Source organism: Topomyia yanbarensis, chromosome 1, assembly GCF_030247195.1.
Source record: "Topomyia yanbarensis strain Yona2022 chromosome 1, ASM3024719v1, whole genome shotgun sequence".
Lineage (NCBI taxonomy): Eukaryota > Metazoa > Arthropoda > Insecta > Diptera > Culicidae > Topomyia > Topomyia yanbarensis.
In genome coordinates, this window is record NC_080670.1 from 65,821,872 (window position 1) to 65,844,842 (window position 22,971).

General features: G+C 36.5%; 1 protein-coding gene across 3 annotated transcripts in view; it reads left to right on the top strand.

Moving 5' to 3' along the window:
* The window catches only part of LOC131677840 (hemicentin-1), a 446,898-nt gene that overhangs the window by 374,852 nt on the left and 49,075 nt on the right, over positions 1–22,971 (top strand). For all 3 annotated transcript variants that reach the window (XM_058957903.1, XM_058957905.1, XM_058957904.1), the window contains one exon: positions 14,145–14,314. In XM_058957903.1, coding sequence (XP_058813886.1) covers positions 14,145–14,314 — 170 coding nt within the window. The remainder of the gene's footprint in view (positions 1–14,144; positions 14,315–22,971) is intronic.

The window sequence follows — 22,971 nt, forward strand, 5'->3', positions numbered from 1 at the left end:
CCCTCGCTATACGTACATACGTTTCTTCAACACATTTCTCACCAGCATCATCAAACGAAGTTATGTCGTTTATTCATTACACATGAGACAGCATCAAATTGGGGATGTGGTGACTGTACGAGCTTTAACGCTCTGTCCGCATGTGCACAGATAGAGCAGTGCCTATAGTCTGTGATACGATGCGCAATGGCTTGAGTTCAAATCTGGATGCAGCTTTTACTTTTTTATTAATCGTGAAATCATCCAAGTGTTTATGTATGACTTCTATCCACTCATAATTATCTGATAGCATGGTTGGGTGGATTAGGTATTGGTTAGTGATCTGCCCTGTATGAGGCTCATTTTTCAATGCCAGTTGTCTTTTTTATCTAACGCATATTGGCTAAAGCGAACTTTGAGTCAGAAGATGTATGATTAACGATTACGGTTTACAAGGCCCTCTGACAGACCCCACGGGAAGGCACAAATCCCCGACTATGTACGGGGAACGTGCCATTTGAGCCAATATATTCTGATTCCTGATTCAACATGATACAAAAAAAAATTTATGGTAAAATAATACTGTAAAGTTACTTATAAATAATTTTTATTTTTTTTAAACTTCTAGAAGCGTGAAAATTTACTAATTGAGTTGTACTACCACTCGTACTTCCGTGTTGTTTGTTTTGTTACCATCCATTTCCCAATCTTCAACTCAAAGATCAAAGATTTATAATTTTGCAACAACTTTGTATGAAGAGCGTATCGGCCAATCGTCTGGGAGAGGGTTATGGGGTTGGATTGAATCGTGGAAATCATTTTCCAGTAGTTGGAGTTGATTGTGGTAGTTTATGCCTAGCGTGACTTGATAAGATAGGCCGGGCCGGTAAACAGATGCTCTTTCGTAGTACAGCATTGAATTGTACTGGCACTTAATGCAGTCTTCCGTCATCGCTGAGGAATGTCAACAGAATGTCAAAATTAGCTACATGGAGACGTTTACACATAATATCAGCGGCACGTAATGTTTGGCGTATAGAACGTGCGCACACGAGAAATGCATTCAACTTATTCTGACGGAACGTTGACGGGACGTTGGCGTTCGGTTTCGTTGTATGAATCGTACTTTAAGGGGCATACGAAAAAGCGAAAAAGATAGGGGAGAGTGAGGACACTTGATCCTTGGGGATAATTGATTCCCTGGCCATATCTTGTAATCTGTACGCATAAAGTTATCACAATATAAAAAGAAAATGAAGCATTTGGTCGTTTATGATGTTTAGAAAACAAATCTGTTGTATTATGTTTGGTTTGAAAAAGTTGTATAATATTTTAGAAAATATGTGTTCAAATCCATCTCGAAGATCTTTTCACAAATTTGTTGAATGGTTGTGTGAGATCGTCGAATTAATTATTTATCAATATTTTCAAGTACGATTCCTTTCTAAGGGCTTTTGCCTAGAAAAACACGTTTTTCGAATAAAAAGTTTCACTACACATGCAAAAAAAAATAATTTTGTTCACCTCATACAACAGGTATCTTTGATCCCTGTAACACTGGGTATTCTTGATCCCTATCATTGTTCTCTCAAACACTTTGGAAATTTATTGAAATAGAAAAACATCATTTTCATGATGTACCTGGCACTATTAATTGATCTAAAATGTTTGTTCCATGAACAAATGATGGCATAAGTTATTGAAGGTTGAAAAAGCCAGTTTAACAGCATTGATTTACCGCTAATACTTGTCTCGACTTCCTACTATGGTTAAAGTTTGCCGTGCATCTAAAAAGGTAGTCTTATTAATTATTTGTCAGGATAGGTGGTTAGCTGAACTTTCGTATCTATAGGTAATAGTGTGCTTTGTTTCTTTAGCCCTAGTAGGCGGAGGATCAAAGTACCACACGTTTTTACAAAAACCTTGTTTTGGCATGATTTTCAAAATTGTTTTTATTACTGATATGACATAGTATTCGGATTTACACATTATTCATAGCTCTTACAATTCGAATTGACTACAAGATGGCGAATTTTGCAATTGAAATCTTTATTTCATTGAAAAGTTATGAGAAAAAAACAAAAGTGGGATCAAGCGTACCCACTCTCCCCTACTGATGAAAGAAGTAGTAAGCAAAGAATCTCACACTACTCCTAAAGCTTCACTGAAAATTTTCCCCAGAGTTTTTCGATTTACAAATGTTCTTTTGGTCAAATTATTTGCGTTATGAACAAATAATGGTAGGTTTTAAAAATAAACATGACGTGTGCTAGTGGTAATTCCGAATCACTTATATTTCTTGAGTAAGGGAATCTGGCTTGAATTCAGTGAGAAGATTTTGCCGTTTCACGAAATGAAAAACTGTAGAAAATGCGACTAATTTAAAACTCCATCTCGATATGCAAAAAATCGTCTGAAAAGCGTAAATGTTGTTTATTAATCAGCTCATCGTCTAACGCTGGTGATCCTTTGACTCGGAGATTTTTACCAACCTTTGGGTTGGCTTAAAACATGTGTATACGCTCAATATAGAAAAAATTTGAATCAAAGCGATTGGTCGACATTTTAGTGCACTGTAATCATCGCTTTTTGCCTCATGCGTTAGAAAGAGACAGGTATGTTCTGGGGCTTGGGCATAGCCTAGTTAGTAGAAACAAAACTACATCTTTAACTCGTCAGGGTACCAATTTAGAATTGGTTAAAAAATTACCAAAACTACACATATCAGAAGAAATCGATCTTGAACGAATTTATTGTCTGATATTTATTCAGTTGAGATATTTTATTGAATTTCATTGCTGATCCGACTTCCGGTTCTGGTGTTGCGGGTTGATGAGTGCGGTCCAATAGCAAATCATCATTTAAACCGGTACCGCCATGATTCCTAAAAAGTAAAGATCTGCTACAAATAGCTGCCAAGTTGCCCCTGTTGACCCTCTTTGGACACATTGACCACATTTGATAGTTTCGGAAGTTACGAGGGAAGTGGTAATAATTAGAATTGAAGTTGCACTGGATTCTCTAAAACAGCAGAACAGATTTTCATTGACTTAGTCTCAAATGGAAGGTACAATGTACCCGGAGATTGCTATTGTGTTTTATTTGGATCGGACTTCCGGTGCCGGAAATATGAGGTTTTATTGGTTCTCATTAGCTTAATCAGAACTTTTTTTCTTTACTCAGGAACACAAGTTGTGTCGCCGTTTGTTTTGAGCTAGCGTCACTCCGGCGCTAGCTTAGTCCTGTCACTAAGTTAGTTTCTGGTTTTGATGTGACGAAGTCCATAATTACCCTTAGAATGGTTTTGTGGGGTGCATTTTTACCCCAGATCTATTTGCAATCCCTGTTACTCGATTACGGTTTATTTTATCTGCAAGCAATTTTTCTCCTAAATCAATCTGATTATTAAACTTTCATTAAAGCAGGTGAAACCTATTTGTTTCACTTGACTATCTTAACAGAGCCCACTTAAAGTTAGTCTGGGGTACAAATGTACCCTACAGAACCGTTTACGGTAGTGTTTTGTCATATATGCATAGATCGGAAAATTTATTATGTCTTTTTTATAAGTAAAATATCGATACGAACTTGTGTAAAATTGTATAGGCTTCAACATTGCTGTACAATAGAATCTGTTATTTGATATAATAAAGCTATTATAGCAAAGTAACTAGAAAATGCGCGTAGATCGTTATCGTTACTCTGGCAAAACACATTCGTGAATATGATTTGTAGGGTGGGTGTTCCTATAGTTGAAGTGTACCAATAGTTGCAGTAGTGGGTTATACGCCTAACTAAGGTTTTTTATCGATTCATCGCACTAAAATTATACGACAATAAAACTGTTATCCTTGAAATATGCTCAAATAATTATTGAAAAAAATGATTTTATTTGAATTTTGAGCTCCCTTGCACCTATAGTTGATATAGTGTACCTATAGTTGCAAGTCCCATAAGGAATCAATGGGATTTGCAATAATAGGAACCGAAATTAGCGATTGCACCACTATTGGTACTTGTGTTCCTATAGTGGTACAAGCGGTTTTCTTAACATTACCCATAGGTATATTCATCGATTTTTTATCAAAAGTTTTCCTTAAGTATGCGACTATTGGTGCATCCACCCTATCTAATATGCTCCACGCACCACTCAATTCGTTACCTTCTGTAGTCCAGGCTCTGGAACACACTTACTTTATATATACTTTACTGGCTCTACCTGTCCCTTCGATGCCTTTGTGGTTTATGTTCGTTACTGCATATTTTTACAAATATGTCTTTTGTCCTTTTTTATTTCGATTATGTTAGTCACATTTTCTTTTTTACATTTTAACGACATTCAATTAGCTAGAGATTACTGGGTAGGGAAAGTTATGAAAATTAGAGCCATAGTACTCAAGTGAGAGCAAGGATGTGAAGTAAACAGATCGAAAAACTAGAAGTAGCAGGGTCATTAGAACAGGCTTAATATCATGCGGGCTTAATCTTTGTCTTCTGTTAATGAGGGTCGAGCTTAGGCAGCATAACTACGAATCACCCGAGTTCCCTAACATGTGTCCTGGTAATGATAGACGTGTCCATCTTTACCGTGACAACCGACGATATTAAGCCTGTTCTAATGACCCTGCCACTTCTAGGTTTTCGATCTGTTTACTTCACATCCTTGCTCACATTTGAGTACTATGGCTCTAATTTTCATAACTTTCCCTACCCAGTAATCTCTAGCTAATTGAATGTCGTTAAAATTTACAAATATGTTTTGACGTTTGGTGTTCAAAACAGCTTCGGAATAAATACACTTTTTGACTGGTTTATGCTTGCGCTAGAGCTTGTGAGACCACCCCTGGCTGCTACTCCGTTATCGATCTGGACTAGCTGGCACAGGGAATAAGTAGATAATTATGCTTGAGAGTAGCGAAACATCTTTCAGTGTGCGATTCCTGGTAATCCTACAGTGTTTATTGATCAATACCGGTGCCGGCCAGGCCCGAATGTTGATCGCGGAAGGAAAGGGAAGGAATGGTTAGTCCGATACTTGCTTTTGCTACAGGCCGTATATACTACTGCGCACTCCACAAGTATCACAGGAGGAGGATATTTTTGTTAGTAAGAGTATAGAAGTTGGATGTACTTCTTCTTTACCGACGACAGAGAGGTGATTCCACTATCTGGACTAGATATCCACCACCAAACTCATGGACCGGGGACCAACGGTGTTACTTCCCTTCCGAAGGAAGACGTGACCACAGATTTTTTCACTTCAGAAAAATTTCAACGATCTCGGAATTGAACCCAGGCCAACTGGAATGAGTGGCGGTCACGCATACCACTCAACCGCCGGCGCCGTCTAAATACACTTTTTGACTGGTTTATGAATTATTTACTATTCAAACGACAATTTAATAATCTTTAAAACGCAGTGTAGATGGTCAAATTTGGTTAGAAACTACAGGAATTATAGCAATAATAATTTAGAATAAAACTTTAATAATAAATTAAATAAAAATTAGTCATATTACAGGGATTTTAGTTATGGAGTACGAATGTACCCCATAAAACCGTTTATGTGTAGAAAAAGTCACGAAATAGTTGTAGAGTTAATTTAATTACAAGTTTTGCTTCCTTCTTGCGCAAATGTGGTTTAGCCCTATTTTCTCTTTAGGGAGAAATATAGCGTTTTAGATAACTATGCCAATAGACATAATGTTAATGTACAAAATGATGACGTTGGAATTCAGCATGTTTGCGGTTTCCGTTTTTATTTGGGGAAATTATTGAATAAAAGTAAGTTTCATTAACAATATAGAGGAAATATATAAATTAAATGTTATTGTTAACAGGTGACTACACGAAAAAATCCTATTCCATAATCTACAGCCACATTGCCACACATTCTAAAAATACTAGAATTCTCACATGTAAATATTTTTGATCATTTGAAAAATTTGAAAAACACTAGTCAACCTAAAGAGCAGAGAAAACTGTGGTAGGAAACATTTTATTTCCAAAACATGAACGTAGCTTGCAGGCCCGTGCGTAGAAAATTGTCAAGGGGGGGGGGTTTGATTTTTTAACGTTTATTTTAAAAGAAACGTACAGAAACCATCAAACTTTGAAGATTTTTTCAGAGGCCTGGACCTAGTCTTGTGAACCAAACGACTCTGCTCAACAAATTGGGTAAATGTTTGTTATCGAGAAGAAGTCATCAAAAGACACCGCTGCATAGTGGTCGGAAACCCAAAAAACGCGAACTTAATTCACTAGAGGCCAAACCAATATTCCCCACAACCTGATAAAAATTAAAATTAGGCATGGCTTACTACGATCAAATTTTAAAAAATGAACTTTTTATGCTGACGAGGTAGAAAGTTGGTGTCTTCGACAAAGTTTTAGAAATGCTCGTAATAAATAATTTTGTTGAATTAGTTGAACTTGTAGGATTTAATGTTATCGATTTGTAAAGTGTTTTCTATGGTAACACCCTCAAATTTAGTTTTTTAATATAACTTTTTCCACTGTGACTTTTCATGCAAACCGTGCTCTAGACATATAAACTAAAACCACATAATATTGTTGAAGACTGTAAGTAAAAATACCCAAGTAAAAACATTACAAAATGACCTTAAAACCTTCTTACCTTTATTATGCGTGGTCCGGACATTGAAAATAGTGCCTGCTCGTCCATTTTGGTTTGCACCTTTCTCTCTTATACGCAGTTGAGCTTGGTGCAAAAAAAAATTCAAATTCTTCAATAACTCTAAAACGAATGAGTATTTTTCCATGAGGTGTGCGCGGAGCCGCCAATTTCAGGTAAAAATTTTATACGCAGTGCTCAGCAATATTTTTACATGCAGTCTTCAACAATAATTCAATTTTTACATGCAGTCTTCAACAATATTATGTGGTGGTAATCAGAGTTAAAAATATTAAAATTCATTGAATGAAAATTGATCACATTCAGCCACATTCATTTTCAATATTCAGCGACGCAGTTGAAAACATCCAACGAACAAACCGCCCATTCATCCATGCAGATTTTCATTCGTCTCCGATTATTACGCGAAACGATCATGCAACAACGAATCAAACAGGTCAAAGTAGGCCCTGGCACAATGTAAGCGATGGTGATTGCTGTTTCATATGCTTTACCGGCATTTGAAAACATTTTCCTTGATAATTAGTGAAATGAATATATTGTTCGATATTCAACTGAATGAATAACATGGATATTTGAATGAATATTTTTTTCTATTCACCGCGAGTCGCATCAGGTTCATTTTCAGCCGTCAAAATAGAGCTTCGATTATTTGTAACTCTGGTGGTAATACCCCAACATTTGTCGGGAGCATTTGTTTGCACGAAAAGTCACAGCGAAAAATGCTATATTAAGTAGCTAAGTTTAAGGGGTTTGTCTTAGAAAACGCTTTAAAAATCGATAACATTAAGCCCTACAAGCTCAAGTTGTTCAACAAAATTCTTCATTATGAGCATTCCTAAAACTTTGTCGAAGACACCAACTTTCTACCTCGTCAGTAAAAAAAGTTAATTTTTCTATCATAGTAAGCCATGCCTCAATTTAATTTTTATCAGGTTGTGGGGAATATTCTTACAAACAATTCCTCCAAAGATACCCTATGAATATATTCAATAATTTGGTCTCTAGTGACGTTTTGGGCATTTCCGACCACTGTGCGTTGAATGCTGGCTCGTGGTGGATTCGGATTGTTTGTAGTAGTTGTTAAGCCAACCGAATAAACTTAAGGTGAAGCGATGCCAAAATCACAACAAAGGTTCGGTTATGTTCGGGTTACGTTCAGCATCTGTGTGCGGCTAGAAAGTACTATACCGATATGAGATGGCACGCACACAAGCGTATCGTTCAGCAATCAGCTGACTGGTTTTTGCACTACGTGTTTCATTTGTTTTGAAAAATAAAAAGGTGCAAATTTCCCAAACGAATCAAAATTCCGTGAAGAGGACCTATTCATCAGCTTGTACTAATATGCCTGCATACAGTGATACAATTTCTAAGCAATCTGAGATAAGACACTCAAGTTACAAAAGATTTTGTCTTGCGTGCCAATGCAATGTTTTGATTTTGACGATGAAATAAAAAGAAGAAGCAGAAACGACGACAGCCATTTTAGCTGCCACCTTGTGACTCTATTCAGCATGTCCTTAAACCTCTTGTATCTCGTAATCCTCAACCATCCGGGGCAACTGTTAAGTACTGCTTTAGTAAGGATTGTGTTCTTGCTTATTTTGTTTTGTGTGAATCGTAATGTTTTTATCCATAGCTACTTTTCCTTACTTGCTGTCAAACCTTCGTGATATATCTCACCTGCTCAGGTCTGCTGCAAATATCGCACCCTGTTGAGACATAAACCGGTCCGGGGGTGTCGACCATAAGGATTTACATTTGTTTACAACCACCTTCGCCGGGTTTCTCATCTTTCTTGGTGCTAGTCGTTCCTATTTATCTGCTAGTTGGTACTGAGAACTTTTTGGCGGCAGTATTTCACCCTATACCGATGCCAATTTTCGCGATCCATTTCGCTGCCACTCTAACGGAATAATCATCGGCGGTAAAAAAAATTCTAGACAACGATATCCCGATTTTCTCCAACTTCGTGTTTTTCCTCTTTAACTGCCGTTGCTAGCCCTCTGACCGACATCTGCTGTCTACTCACTACTTTTGCTAATATCGAAGCTTGCCGAAATGTGAACTGATCCTTCAGAGAAACCGTCCAACTTGACATACATCCCTTTCCAGCCACCCTCGCAAAGTTTCGTCCTTGGTTTCTTCATTGAATTGTTTCTAAAGTGACCGAACTCAAATGACATTTTATGTTTCTAAACGGTTTGCAGTATATTTATTTTCCTGGACAGGAAGATAATAAATTTTTAAAAGTAATTCAAAACAATCAGGGGGGGGGGGGGTTTGAAAAAGTGGCTGTGGTTTTTTCATTGCGCAGTTGTGTTGCGTACCCCAGCACGGTGTGGTAGTGTGACAAAAAATCACAGCCACTTTTTCAAAAGCACAATTTAGCGAAACCGATAGTTTTTCCAGCAGTTATTTTGTATGATTTGAATCGTTGTGATCTAATGAATCGGCTGATATTCTTCTTTTAGAGTTTGGAAAAGGTTTAAATGGATAATCCGGTGGCAAAGCTGAACACCATTTTTCCTACCCATACTACCCAGCGTTCAAATCTAACACATGCTCAAAAAAGATAACTTGAACCTTAAATTGAGAAATTGGCGAGATTGGCGCTGTGCGCGATCTTAGTAACCAAGTAGAATTTCAATACACTTAAAACGCCAATTTGTAGTGATTTAAAAATTCATTGACATGCCTTATCTAACTCAGTATAGCGCAAAAAACATTTAACATAAAATAGCACAACATTGGCGATAGTTTTTGGTAAAATGTACGTAAATTACCAATATCTGTGAGAATCTGTAAGTTGTGAAAATCATGATTATATTAATATATTACTTTAAAAGCAATTTAAACAGACTAGAATTTTGAAAAGGGAACTTGTTTTAATTCAGTCATTTGTGTTTCAAAGCACTCACCAGATATGAAAAATTTTATTAAGGGAGAATGTCTATTTATAATTACTGGAATCTCGGCTTAGAAGAAAGAGAACTTATAAAATAATGCTCAAGACAAAACAACTCATTAGCCCATGGCTGCTCCGCGTCTGATACTGGGAGACTTCAACTCGCACGGTGTATTGTGGGGTTCCCTCTACAATGATAATCGATCCTCTTTGATATACAATGTTTGTGACGAATTTAATATGACAGTTTTAAATACTGGCGAATCAACACGCATCCCCAGACCTCCTGCACGTTCAAGTGCATTAGATCTATCTCTGTGCTCGACATCACTTCGGTTAGATTGCACGTGGAAGGTTGTACCTGATCCTCACGGTAGCGATCATTTGCCAATCGTTGTTTCAATTAACAGTGAATTAGGCCTTACGAATTCAATCAATGTTCCTTATGACTTAACACGAAATATTGATTGGAAAACATACGAAACATTAATTTCCACTTCTCTTGCTTCGACAGAAGAGCTACCCCCTACCGAAGAATATGAATTCTTAGCGGGTTTAATTATTGAAGCAGCAGAACAAGCCCAAACGAAATGCAATCCTGGAATGACAATAAATAGACGGCCCCCTAATCCTTGGTGGGACAAAGAGTGCTCTGATGCATATGAAGCTAAACAAGTTGCCTACAAAGAAATTATGAAACAGAAAGGGGGTATACGTGAGAACTTTGAAAATTATTTCATTTTGCAAAACAAATTTGACAGTATACGTCGTGCCAAAAAAATCTAGTTATTGGAGACACTTCGTTAATGGCTTGTCAAGAGAAACATCAATGAGTACTCTTTGGAGCACAGCCAGAAGAATGAGGAATCGAAACGTGACTAATGAAAGCGAAGATTTTTCGAATCGTTGGATATTCAATTTTGCCAAGAAAATTTGTCCCGATTCTGCTCCTGCGCAGAAAATCACTCGCGATGCTCCCACAAGTAACGATTTCATAGATTCGCCTTTGACAATGATGGAATTCTCAATTGCACTCCTCTCATGCAACAATAATGCTCCGGGACTAGACAGAATTAAATTCAACTTGAATCTGCCTGACCTAGCAAAAAAACGCTTGTTGAATTTATTCAATAAGCTTCTTGAGCAAAACATTGTCCCGCACGACTGGAGACAAGTGAGAGTTATCGCTATTCCAAAACCGGGAAAACCAGCCTCCGATCATAACTCGTATCGACCGATTGCAATGCTATCCTGCATCAGGAAATTGTTGGAAAAAATTATCCTACGACGTCTCGACAATTGGGTTGAGGCGAACGGCTTGCTATCAGATACCCAGTTTGGTTTTCGGAGGGGAAAGGGAACGAATGATTGTCTGGCGCTACTCTCGTCAGAAATCCAACTTGCTTACGCAAAAAAAGAACAAATGGCGTCTGTGTTCTTAGACATAAAAGGAGCATTCGACTCAGTCTCCATTGATGTTCTCTCGGAGAAGCTACATCAATGTGGTCTTTCACCAATATTAAATAATTATTTATACAATTTATTGTCAGAAAAGCACATGCATTTTTCATATGGCGATTTGGCGACACTCAGAATAAGTTACATGGGCCTCCCACAAGGTTCTTGTTTAAGCCCCCTTCTCTACAATTTTTACGTGAATGATATTGATAATTGTATTGTCAGCCCATGCACTCTAAGACAACTTGCAGATGATGGCGTGGTTTCTGTTACAGGACCAAAAGCCTTAAATTTACAACAACCACTGCAAGATAGTTTGGATAATTTATCAAGTTGGGCTTTGAAGTTAGGCATCGATTTCTCTACGGAGAAAACAGAGTTGGTTGTTTTTTCAAGGAAGCGTGATCCAGCTCAGCTTCAGCTTCAGTTGGTTGGTAGAACGATAGCCCAAGTCCTGACTTTTAAATACCTTGGAATTTGGTTCGATTCTAAAGGCACATGGGGAGGCCACATTAGGTATCTAATAACGAAATGCCAACAAAGGATAAATTTTCTGCGAACAATAACTGGATCATGGTGGGGTTCTCATCCAAGTGACATGATAAGATTGTATCAAACAACAATACTTTCAGTAATGGAATATGGGTGCATCTGTTTCCGTTCAGCTGCGAACACTCACATTATTAAACTGGAACGGATACAGTATCGCTGTTTACGAATTGCCTTAGGTTGCATGCAGTCGACCCATACGATGAGTCTTGAAGTACTAGCGGGAGTTCTTCCTTTAAAAGACCGATTCTGGGATCTCTCTTCTCGTTTACTTATTCGATGTGAGGTTATGAACCCACTGGTAATTGAAAATTTTGAAAGACTTGTCGAGCTTCAACCCCAAACCAGATTCATGACAGTGTATTTCAATCACATGTCACAAGAAATAACGCCTGCTAGGTATGTTCCCACATACGTCAATATACTAGATACTCCTGAATCCACTTTATTCTTCGACACGTCCATGCAAGCAGAGATTCGTGGAATTCCGGATCATCTACGCTCGCGGGAGATCCCTAAAATATTCACAAGTAAATATCAACACATAGACTGCCTTAAAATGTTTTACACTGATGGGTCACGAATCAGTGAGGCCACTGGTTTCGGTATTTTCAACAATAATTTTTCAATTTCTCTCAAACTTGCAGAACCCGCCTCTGTTTATATAGCGGAACTAGCAGCAGTTCACTATAGTTTTCAAATAATTAATACTTTACCCCCGAACCATTACTTTATCCTCACTGATAGTCTCAGCACAATTGCAGCTCTACGCTCAAAGAGGATTGATAATCACGATCCATTCTTTTTGGGGAAGATACGAGAATCTCTGAGTAACCTGACAAGAAAATGTTATAAATTTACCCTAGTGTGGCTCCCCGCCCATTGCTCTATTGCGGGCAATGAGAAAGCTGATAATTTAGCCAAGATTGGTGCACTAGATGGTGAAATATATGAAAGACCCATCGCTTACAATGAATTTTATAGCGCTTCTCGACAGAGGACACTTACTAGTTGGCAAACATCTTGGGACAATGGAGATATGGGACGATGGCTACACTCAATTATCCCTAAAGTATCAACGAAGGCATGGTTCAAAGGATTGGATGTAAGTCGGGACTTCATCCGTGTGATGTCTAGGCTCATGTCCAATCATTATACTTTAGATGCGCATCTCCGTCGTATTGGGCTCGCTGAGGGTAATCATTGTGCTTGTGGAGAAGGTTACCATGACATTGAGCATGTTGTTTGGTCCTGCACTGAATATCGTGAAGCCAGATCACAATTAGTAAATTCTTTACAAGTCCGAGGAAGACCAATCCATGTTCCTGTTAGAGACATCCTGGCGTATCGCGATCCTCTATACATGGAACTTATCTATCATTTTCTAAAAACAGCGTCTGTCAAAATTTAATTAAATTCGTCTCCTCATACTCTCATCCAAGGCTAATCATTCACCAATTAAAGTGTCCTAGAATATTTAGTTTTTAAATTTAGACAATAACAGAAAAAAAGTAAATAAATACACCCGAAAATACTAGATCAGTATGAAATACAACAATGTAAGGAAAAAAGCAAACAATAAAGTGATTTCAGTGTTAGTTTTAGACAAAGTACTAGTATAGTTAAAATTAGTCTTAAGGATTTTTGTAACGTGCTATGTAAAAAAAGAAACTGGCGTAAAAAGCTTTTGCAAATGCCGTGTCAAATAAACGTATGGAAAAAAAAAACTCATTAGCCAGCAATTATAAGTTCGCGGAGAAGTGTGAAGTGTTGACTGTTTTTTGTTCACAATGAAGCTCAATATTATATTGCAATAATTTTGATAGGCAACCTATTACTAATCTACTCCAATTCCAAAATCTGTACATGCCTGGAGCAAGCCGCTTGTTTATAAGAGAATATCAAAAGTCTGTAAAATGCAGGCTGTAAATTTGCCATTGCAACTCCGCCACATTTTCGAAACGTACACATTCCAATCGAATTGATTGTTCATCCAAATATTTTTCACTAACATACTTTGAAATCGGCTACAAAATGGAACTCAACATACACCAAACTCAAATTATTTAATAAAAAATGCGAATTGATTGTTTATTACATAAACACTTGCAACAAGACATTGTGCAACATTTGTTAATGGTAGAGTGACTTCATGGAGACATTTAACAAATATTAGCTACATATTTTTCAGTCATAGCTTAGAGCAGTAGATGTAGTTGGGGATGGTGCTGTGTTAAAAATTCCCCATCGTCCCCTACTACATATACAGCAATAGATTGTTAAACCTGAAACGCATAGTTTCATTGGGATTGCGTATAACTGCTACGTTTGAAAAATATTTTTCTTGCATGGGTAGAACAATGTAGGAAAAATAATGTTTCATGCATAACAGGTACTTACCCACAATCCAAATGAAATTTCAGGTATTACAATCTGTGACTCTATGTGTATTACGCACTAAAACTCTTCGACTAATAGCGGCACTGAAATGCAGTCGCTTTTCCGGAGCAGTATTTTTCTCCTTTAGTTCCAGGCTTCAGGTCTATTCATGGTTCGGTCGCTATATTGTCGGTTCGGTTATTCCCATTTCAGATGCACCAGTATGCGCAACGGACCGTGAAGAGCTGCTCGGTGCACTCAAGCACGAAACGCTGCAGCTCAAGTGCGAGGTGGATGCATCTCCGCCGGCAGAATCCTTTCATTGGACGTTCAACTCATCCGGTGAGCAAACAGAGCTACCGGCGAGGCTACATTCGAGCGAGGTAGGTTTTTTTCCATCCCATGTCTCTGTTTTCCCCAACCAGACCAAGAAAGATACACGAGAAGAATGACAGTTAATTATCTCGGCGACAGGCTCTTCACGTACGAAGCTATTAGAAAATCTCGAATAAATTGTCTTCTTCTAATTAAAAAAAAACATTAGGGAAAGTTTTGCTACTGTTGGCTAAAAATTGAAAATCAAATTATTACAGAATCGACCCGCCCTTTCATGTTTCAATCGAAGTGTCGCAAAAAGTGCTCCATTCTTTCTTCTATTCTTTTTACAAACCGTACATAAAAGGAATGAATATTGAATTAAGCTCCTGCAATGACAGTCCAAGCGATGAAAAAAACGCAATGTCAAACAGTGGCGTAGTGGACGTTTTAATACGGTGAGGTCCAAAATGTATATATTGCTTGTTTTGATGTCAGTCATATTTTTTCATTTCCCAAATGTGTTTAGGAACAAGATAAATAGGCAGAGAAAGATTGACTGGACCGGTGAGAATGAATAAACGGTTAAAATTATTGGACACACTGATAAAAGATATGCTCTCAAAGCGGAATCCAACCTGTGATCTCCCAGTCTCCGGTTTGGTGCATTAACCACTCCGCCATCGAGGAACTGTGATGACGTCATCACAAATTCTCAACAGTGATCGTGACTACCGCTACAGTTTACAAATGGACCCATCGACCCCCAACGTTTCTTATAAGCAAATCGGCACCTCTTCGATCAGTCAGATCTCTCTCGTTATCTATTTTTTGCTAGTTGGACATGTTCCTAAAAACATTCAAAAAGCGTCAAAAGCCCGGCCTGTAGTATGTTGGTACTGTATGGACTCCCTTACGTGCCTAATCACTACAAATACTCCTTACTCTTCTTCTGTCCTTCCCTCTCTCCTCAGGTCTACATCAAAATAATACTCTGTCCATGAAATAGTGCGGCCGATAAATCAATTAGCTCCCGACTTTCCTCTTGCTTTCCGTTATTCTCTCCATCTATTACGCCGTTTAGATCCACTGCGCAGTTGAGCCATCTAGCCCCGAACTAAACTCGGATATTCCCCAGCGGTAAATTACCTCAGGCCATTTAGCTCTGGTTTCCGAGAGCCATTTAACTTCCGTTTTCGTGAACCATTTAGCTTACAGATGTGTCGAATAGTCACTGGTGGTGAATTCACTTTACTCCGACTGAGAGTTCCCCAGCGGTAGAATTTCTCCCGAAACCGTTACTTGTTTCCTGGAGCTATTCAGCTCCCAGCTTTATCGAGGCCTACTCGATTCTGATCAACCTTATGCCACATTCGCTTACGAATCTTAGAAATAGTGATATTCAAGATACGTAAGCAAACTTCGTTCGAACGTCACGAGTGCCGCTAAAAAAGAAAGAAATGTTTCGTAAAACAAGACTTAATAAATTTTCACTACAAGGAACTTCTAGATATTCTCAGAAGATTTTTGCATATGGAACTTGGACAATTCTTTAATACTGGACACATTTTTATCGAACAAATCGAGTCCCCAATCCCCCTCACATAGAACGCCACTGGTGCCAAAGCAGTGCGAAAACATCCCTTTTTATTATGACTACGTGGGCCAAAGTCCTTCAACAATTTTCACACTCTTTTGAAGTCCGCCTTTCTCAGCGCTTAATTCATTCTTTTATTATTATTTTTTCACCCGGTGCGCGCTACTGCTACCCTTTTGTTCATCTTTATTATCCTTCCGGGACTTTCTTATTATTATGCTTTCTTACTTATTGTGCGATGAGATTTTTTTTTTCATTCGTTGCCTTTAGTTTGCAGCGAAACTTTTTATGCCATTGGTGCAAATTTTGTTCTAGGAATCGACAGGCGGGAATGATTCGATTTGTTGTTGGAGGTCAACGTAATCGGTTCTTCGAAGCGAAGCAATAAATAAATACTAAAAGGGTAACGATCATAGTATCTTTCTGTTCCCATTATCATTTTATCCATTTGAAATTGTTGGTTAGAGCAGCGTCTGTCATGTTTGCTAACAACATTGCACAGTGTTTTTGCCAAAATCGTGCGATGCATTGAATACGTCTAAAATATTGAATTTGGATCAATGATGTCGATGCTATAAGCCCTTTCATGTGGTGTTATTATTTTAATGATTAATCTCGCTAAAAGTGAGATATAGTTACCAACTTTCTTGCAAGTGCATATATTAAAAGTATGGCAAAATTGTAGAGCAAGCTTTTGCCAACAACTCTGCTGAAAGTTTTTACCAACAACTTTCCACAAAGTCTTTATCTTTAATATCTTCAACATTATTGCTGGTTGTTTGCGGATGATCCCTTTAAAACCATTTTATTAAAATAACTTTTGAAAAATTTATTTTGACAAGTTCGTTATGTTCAGTAATGCGAATTATCAAAATATAAAAGATTTGTATATTACAATAATGGCTTATCTCGTGTATTTTCAAAGTAATCGACAATTTTTGAAAATAAAGTTTTTTAATGTTAGCTGAATATACGAAGTTTCTTCTTTAAATACTTAACAGGTCATAGCTCGTTATATTTGGATGACCCCCAAAAATATTTTTTTTTTAAATTTCTTTCTAAATATCATTCCAGCGCATATTGCATATATTCTACGAAGTTATTTCAATCGTCAAAATACACAATTTTGATTTATGCATATTTTTGTCTTATCTCGAGTATTTTCGAAAATATTCGACATTAAAAAAACAATAGTTTTTTTCAAATCATCTATGACTCTTTTGGAGACAACGAGAGAATTTTATAGTGTTGATGCAGCGTATCTAATAGCAATTAGAGCTGGCTACCCGTTTTTGTCCGTTCAAAAGATATTGCTTTTAAAACTTTTGCTGATTTTACCAAACATTACCCAATAACTTCTAAGTCGCAAGAGATTGACCGATAATCTCTTCTGGAAAGATATTTTAATAAAACGAACAACTTTCTGGAATATGCTGATGCCTTTTCTACAATATTTAAGACGTTATGTCGAATAAAAGGTTTTTATGGGGTCATTCACAAACAACGGTCAATAACTTCGAGTGTACTAAATATATAGATTTTTGGTCTTCAGTAAAGATGTTCGTAAAAACAAGTTCTTTGACTTTCCCAAAGACTTCATCTTGTTTTTCATGCTTTGAAAATAATTGTAGCAATTATCTCACTTCAAGGGGGTTAATCACTATAACTATATCATCAAAATATAGGTCTTGGATCATTATTAAACATCTCAGAACACATGCTGTACGATTTACCATTTTCACGTGAATAATTTTTCGCACGTTTTTGGCGAAGAAAATCACTGTGCATTGGTCCAAATAATAATGCAATGGTTGAGACAATCGATTTCAATTTTCGTTGCACTCGAACAGTAGTATTTTATTATTCCCGGGTCATTTTTGTTATTATATTGATTTTTATGAACGGAGCAAAGATGCTGAAGCCAATTTATACGCATTCAACCGACTGTAGATCGCATAATTAAAAACATAATTGAATAGTGTGCTCCCCCTCCCTATTAGTGCCAAAATAGACACTTTACCCTATAACGTATCGATTCGCTGAGGGGCCATCTACATACCACGTAAACAATTTATTTTAGGTGGGAGTCACAAGAGAGTCCACGCTTGCCCATAAGGTGTTAGAAGGGGCGCAGGTCGTATGGGAAAGCCCCCACTGTTTTGGGGCAAATCGAGTTAGATACGCCATGGTACTCAAAATTAGCTGAACTTTTGATTTTTAGCCAAACTGGATAACAACGGCCGGAGGCCGGACAAAACCTCAAAAACTTATGTTTTAATTATTGATTTTACATTTTTCCTAAACTTCCATATTGAATGATACATGTTCAAAATTAATTGATCATTGAATAAGAACAGCAGTTTAAACGTAACTGTCTCCAAACTTTTTAATGACTCTCATTTCCAAAACCACAATTTGTTTGTTCACTTCAAATCCATTTTGGTCCGATTTTAGCACAACTAGTTTCATTTTGCAGAAAAATGAAAGAACTTGGTTTGCAATAATAATATATTTGCTCAGTTTGCTTGGAACAATGATTTTTGGTTTAATTATTTCTGAGGTGGTTTGATCACAAATTCTTTTTTCACTAATATATTCTGTACAATCAGCTGAAACAGTTCGGAACGATTAAATCTTATACATTGTATGGGAAATTACTTACTCTATTTTTTGAATATCCTGGTCTCGTTCTACGCCTTGGTGTAGTGTATCATTTCAATAACATTCTGTAATTTTTCTATGAAAAAATATCGACAAGTGCCTCGGCGACGAAGTTTTTTGTAGAACGTCTCTGGAAAAAATACGATTTGTAGTGTAACTGCCATTCAAGAACTACTTAGCCAATTTAATTCAAACGTTGCATATACATTCTGTGTAAAAAATACCTAATCAAGTGATCTAGTAAAGGTTGCAGGTCTGGGCAAATACAATGCAAAAACATGTTTGGTGAAGTTTATATACCTTCAAAATCTTGATTTATAGCATAAAAAACTATTTTTCATTATAACCACTTAAAATTTTTGAGTGTTCTGAAAAAAGAAGAAATGGCCTTTATTCTCGTTATATATATATATATATATATATATATATATATATATATATATATATATATATATATATATATATATATATATATATATATATATATATATATATATATATATATATATATATATATATATATATATATATATATATATATATATATATATATATATATATATATATATATATGAAATTTATTGAATATGTGCAAAGTTTCGTTCGATTATCTTTAAAAAGTAAAATTTCAGTTTTTAGTGAAATCAATACCATCTTACGTACTATTTAGATTAATAGAAAAGTCTTAAGCATGGCAAAATTATTTCGTGAGCATAAAAGATATATTGTCAATCGTAAAAGTAACATAAACATACTACTAAGGGATAATTGAGCGGCCGAAAATAAAAGTGGCAAGGACAGAAAATGCCTCGTAAAACCCATTTCAAATATATAAAATATAAATATAAGTATCGGAAATAAACTTCAAGCGTAAAAATCGGACAGAGATCTTTCAGCATAAGAATCGCTTAAAAAGTTCTCACCCGTTAAACTCGGCAAGGATGAACCGCAAGTTTAAAAATCGGTTAAAAATAAATAAATCATGTGCAGGAGCATCCGTATATCGTGATGTTCAAGATTTAAAGTCGGCTAAAAAACTACTTTGTAACAATCGGATATGTTTTTTCCGGTTTTTATATTGAAGTTTCTGTTATCCGACTCTTACGAAGGAGAGTCCCAGTCCGTTTTTTATGCTTGAAATTTATATCCGGTTTTTATATTCTAACATATTTGAAACGGGTTTTATAAAGCTTGATTTAATGAAAAATATTTTTTTTGTTATAACTTTTGTAATGGTCATTGTTTGCTATCCTGTCCTTTAGATGATTTCCAAACTTGTTGAAGACGAACATTTTCTTTTGAATTCAATTTTGAAAAATAAAAAAAATATCGTCATTGTAATTGTTCCTCAACTATACCTCGAATCGTGACCCTATGTGTAGTGGAAACAGAATTATCTTTCGTTAGCCCCAATCAGTGATATTGGAATTCTAGTAAACCCTATGTTTGGCGAAAACTACTTATAACATTACAACGATAATAGTTAGAAATGTGGTAGCTCGAAACAAACTATCAGTTTGAAAACAATCCTAAAGCTGTATGAAATTTACCGCAACACCGCAAAAGTTATACGAATAAAAAGGTTTTTTTCCTGGAAGCAGCCTAAATCTTGGTTTTAAACAAAAATCTTACCCCGGATAAACGAGTCAAACTTTTTTTTTGTGTTATTTTATGAATTTAAGCTTCATTCGTAGAGAAATTGGAAATAAAATGGCCAGGGTAAATTTTCCTATTATAGCAAACGTATATGTACCTATTTTGGCCCTAGTCAATTTTACAGAGTTTCAAGGTGTGCTTTGTATTTTCAGTTGGTTTTCATTTATTGTTTATATTGGTAACGAGTTAACGGTATGTATCAGTTGTTTATAGCTATTTATGCGAGAATTCTTAGACAAACTCTTTAATAAGGTGTGTCTTTTGCAATACAGGTCAAACTCGATAACCCGGGGATTCGATTTTCCGAGCTAAATGATTCGATTACTCGAATAAAGTAAGAAAGTAAGCTGAGAGTCGTTCCTTGGCTCCAGTTTAATTTACGTGGTGGTGTCACATATCACAGCTAACATTGCTTTTAACCCTCATTCTGGTTAGAAGAGTGTGCGTTGTGCCGCCATAAAGAGATCTTTGACCTTGTCCTTATTGCATCATTTAGTTGAACAATGTCGGACCGGATGGTCAGGGATCACCTGGCGCATGTAGTCTTTGCAAACTCTCCCACTCATGTTTGTCACCAGCGAAGGACTACCAAAGGTTACGTAGATGATGTGTCCCCGGCCACCCCTCAACGACAAGTACTGCTGGTGCCCTCTTTACATAGCCTAACATCCATCTTTCTTTGAGCTACCCAAGAATTGAAAGCGCCTCCAGTGACCGGGTCTCTTATTAAAATCTTGTTAACCTTGACCAACTTTTTTCTACCGCCTATACTGCCCATAAAAGCATAAGAGTCCCATATTGAAAAACAGCAAGCCGAGAAAAACGCTGTTCAAGATTTGCATTTTCATTGAGCCTTATGGATGAGACAAATATGTTTTTGTATTTATTTCGATATTTTCTAAATAAACCTAAGAGCCTTATTTGTGCATGGTGTTTCAGTGGTGATACAGATAACAATCGAACAGATAATTCATTTTTGACAAAAATCCATATGACACTCTTATGCTTTTATGGGCAATATAGGGATCCAAAACTATTTTTTGTTAGAAATGTTGGCGTCATGAAACATGAAAAACCTGGTTTAAAAAAGATAGGTACTTCTATCACAGTACTAGCAGCTGCTCAATATTTACCTTCTGATCTAGTCCAAGTGCATGAAAAAGGATTTTGCCCTTGTCTAAATTAGAAAGTTTTATTAGTTTTCAATAATATTGCCAGGTTACAAAAATATTCCAAAATTTCATTTTCACCATTAACAGAAACTATCCATGGCAGCACTGCTACAGCGAAACCCAATCAGATTAATTGTTCTACTGATAATATTTATAACTTTTAATGTTGAAATGAAAGATCTTAGTCCATATAGACATATGTTGTGTAAACCAAAAGTTATAGTTGTTTAGAAACGTGGTTGTTTATCAACAAGATGGGCATAACGGGGTTAAAGATGCCATTGGAACTCTAAACAGGAGTCAATTGTTGAAGGTTGCGACGAAGAACAATATTGTGTTAAAGTCCACTGGAACTCAGAGCAGGATATTTATTAGAATTTTACATCAGATTTAATTGAAAATAGGACCATGATTCTATCAGCATCTTGAATAAATCAGATTCTTCAGCAGAATTCTTTCTTGAGAAGGATTCCGCCATACCTCTAAGAAACTTTTCTCTAGAATTTTGCATCAAAATTCAAAGAAAAAGAAACCGTAGAAATACCGATAAGGATACAATCGAAATTCGGAAATAAATTTTATTGGAATGCTAAGAAAACTTGAACCCAGTAGTATCCAAACAGAATCCTGAGAAGCATGTCATCATTATCCCAAGAGAGTGCCGGAATGCGACCGAGCAAAGTATGAATAATTACGTTTTATGCATCAAAAAAGCCTGCAGTAACCGATATGTGTATTACGAGAAAAATGAACTTTTAGTTTAAAATAACAAAGTTGTATATTTGGTAACACTGCCGTTAAAAACTAAAATTTCTTTTAGATTCCTTGAACAAATCCTTAAAAAATCATCTCGCTGATTGATTCTAATGTGAACAGTACCGGAAATATAATACGAAAAAAGCTTTTTTTTGAACAATTTGTTAAAATTAAGAGTGTCCCCATGGACTCAGGGGTGGTTCTAATGACGCAATAATTCAGGTAATCATATATTGGCTCTAGATGAACAATTCCTTCAAAACTGGTTCCAACCCGTGAAGGTCGATTCCAAGTTTTGGTTTCTTTTGGTCACTTTGCGCGGAGTAATCCATGTATAAGCTATTTTTGAGGTAGGTATTTGAGAGGAGGTTAGCCTTAGACATTTCCCCGAAAAAGTTCTATTGACTGCAATGATCGAATTAGCACTATAATCAAACATTCTAGTTGAAATATGGATTTTTTTCAAAACACCCGGATAATCGAATCATTTTCCCCGGGTAATCGAATCATTTTCCCCGGATAATCGAATCACGGATAATCGAATCCCCGGATAATCGAGTCCGACCTGTACTCGTAAAATCAAAATTATGACAGATGGAGCATAAATGTCTTCTGCGAGCTTTTCTGAAATTAGTCGTTCTTCAACGTTCAACTTCAAGGTAGTGTAGGATAGGCTCCATCTAGCATGATGTTTTATGTTGATAAAAAAACCACTGCTTTTGAACAAAAAGAATGGGCCCACAAACTACGAAAACGCTCCAAAAAGCATAATAAGACAAAGTTTTTTTGTTTGTAAAAATTTGAAAATCCTAGTAATTATCCAAAGTGTTTGCGGATAACGGCGTGTTCGATTTTTTGAACCTTTAACAAAGGCATTTCCCCG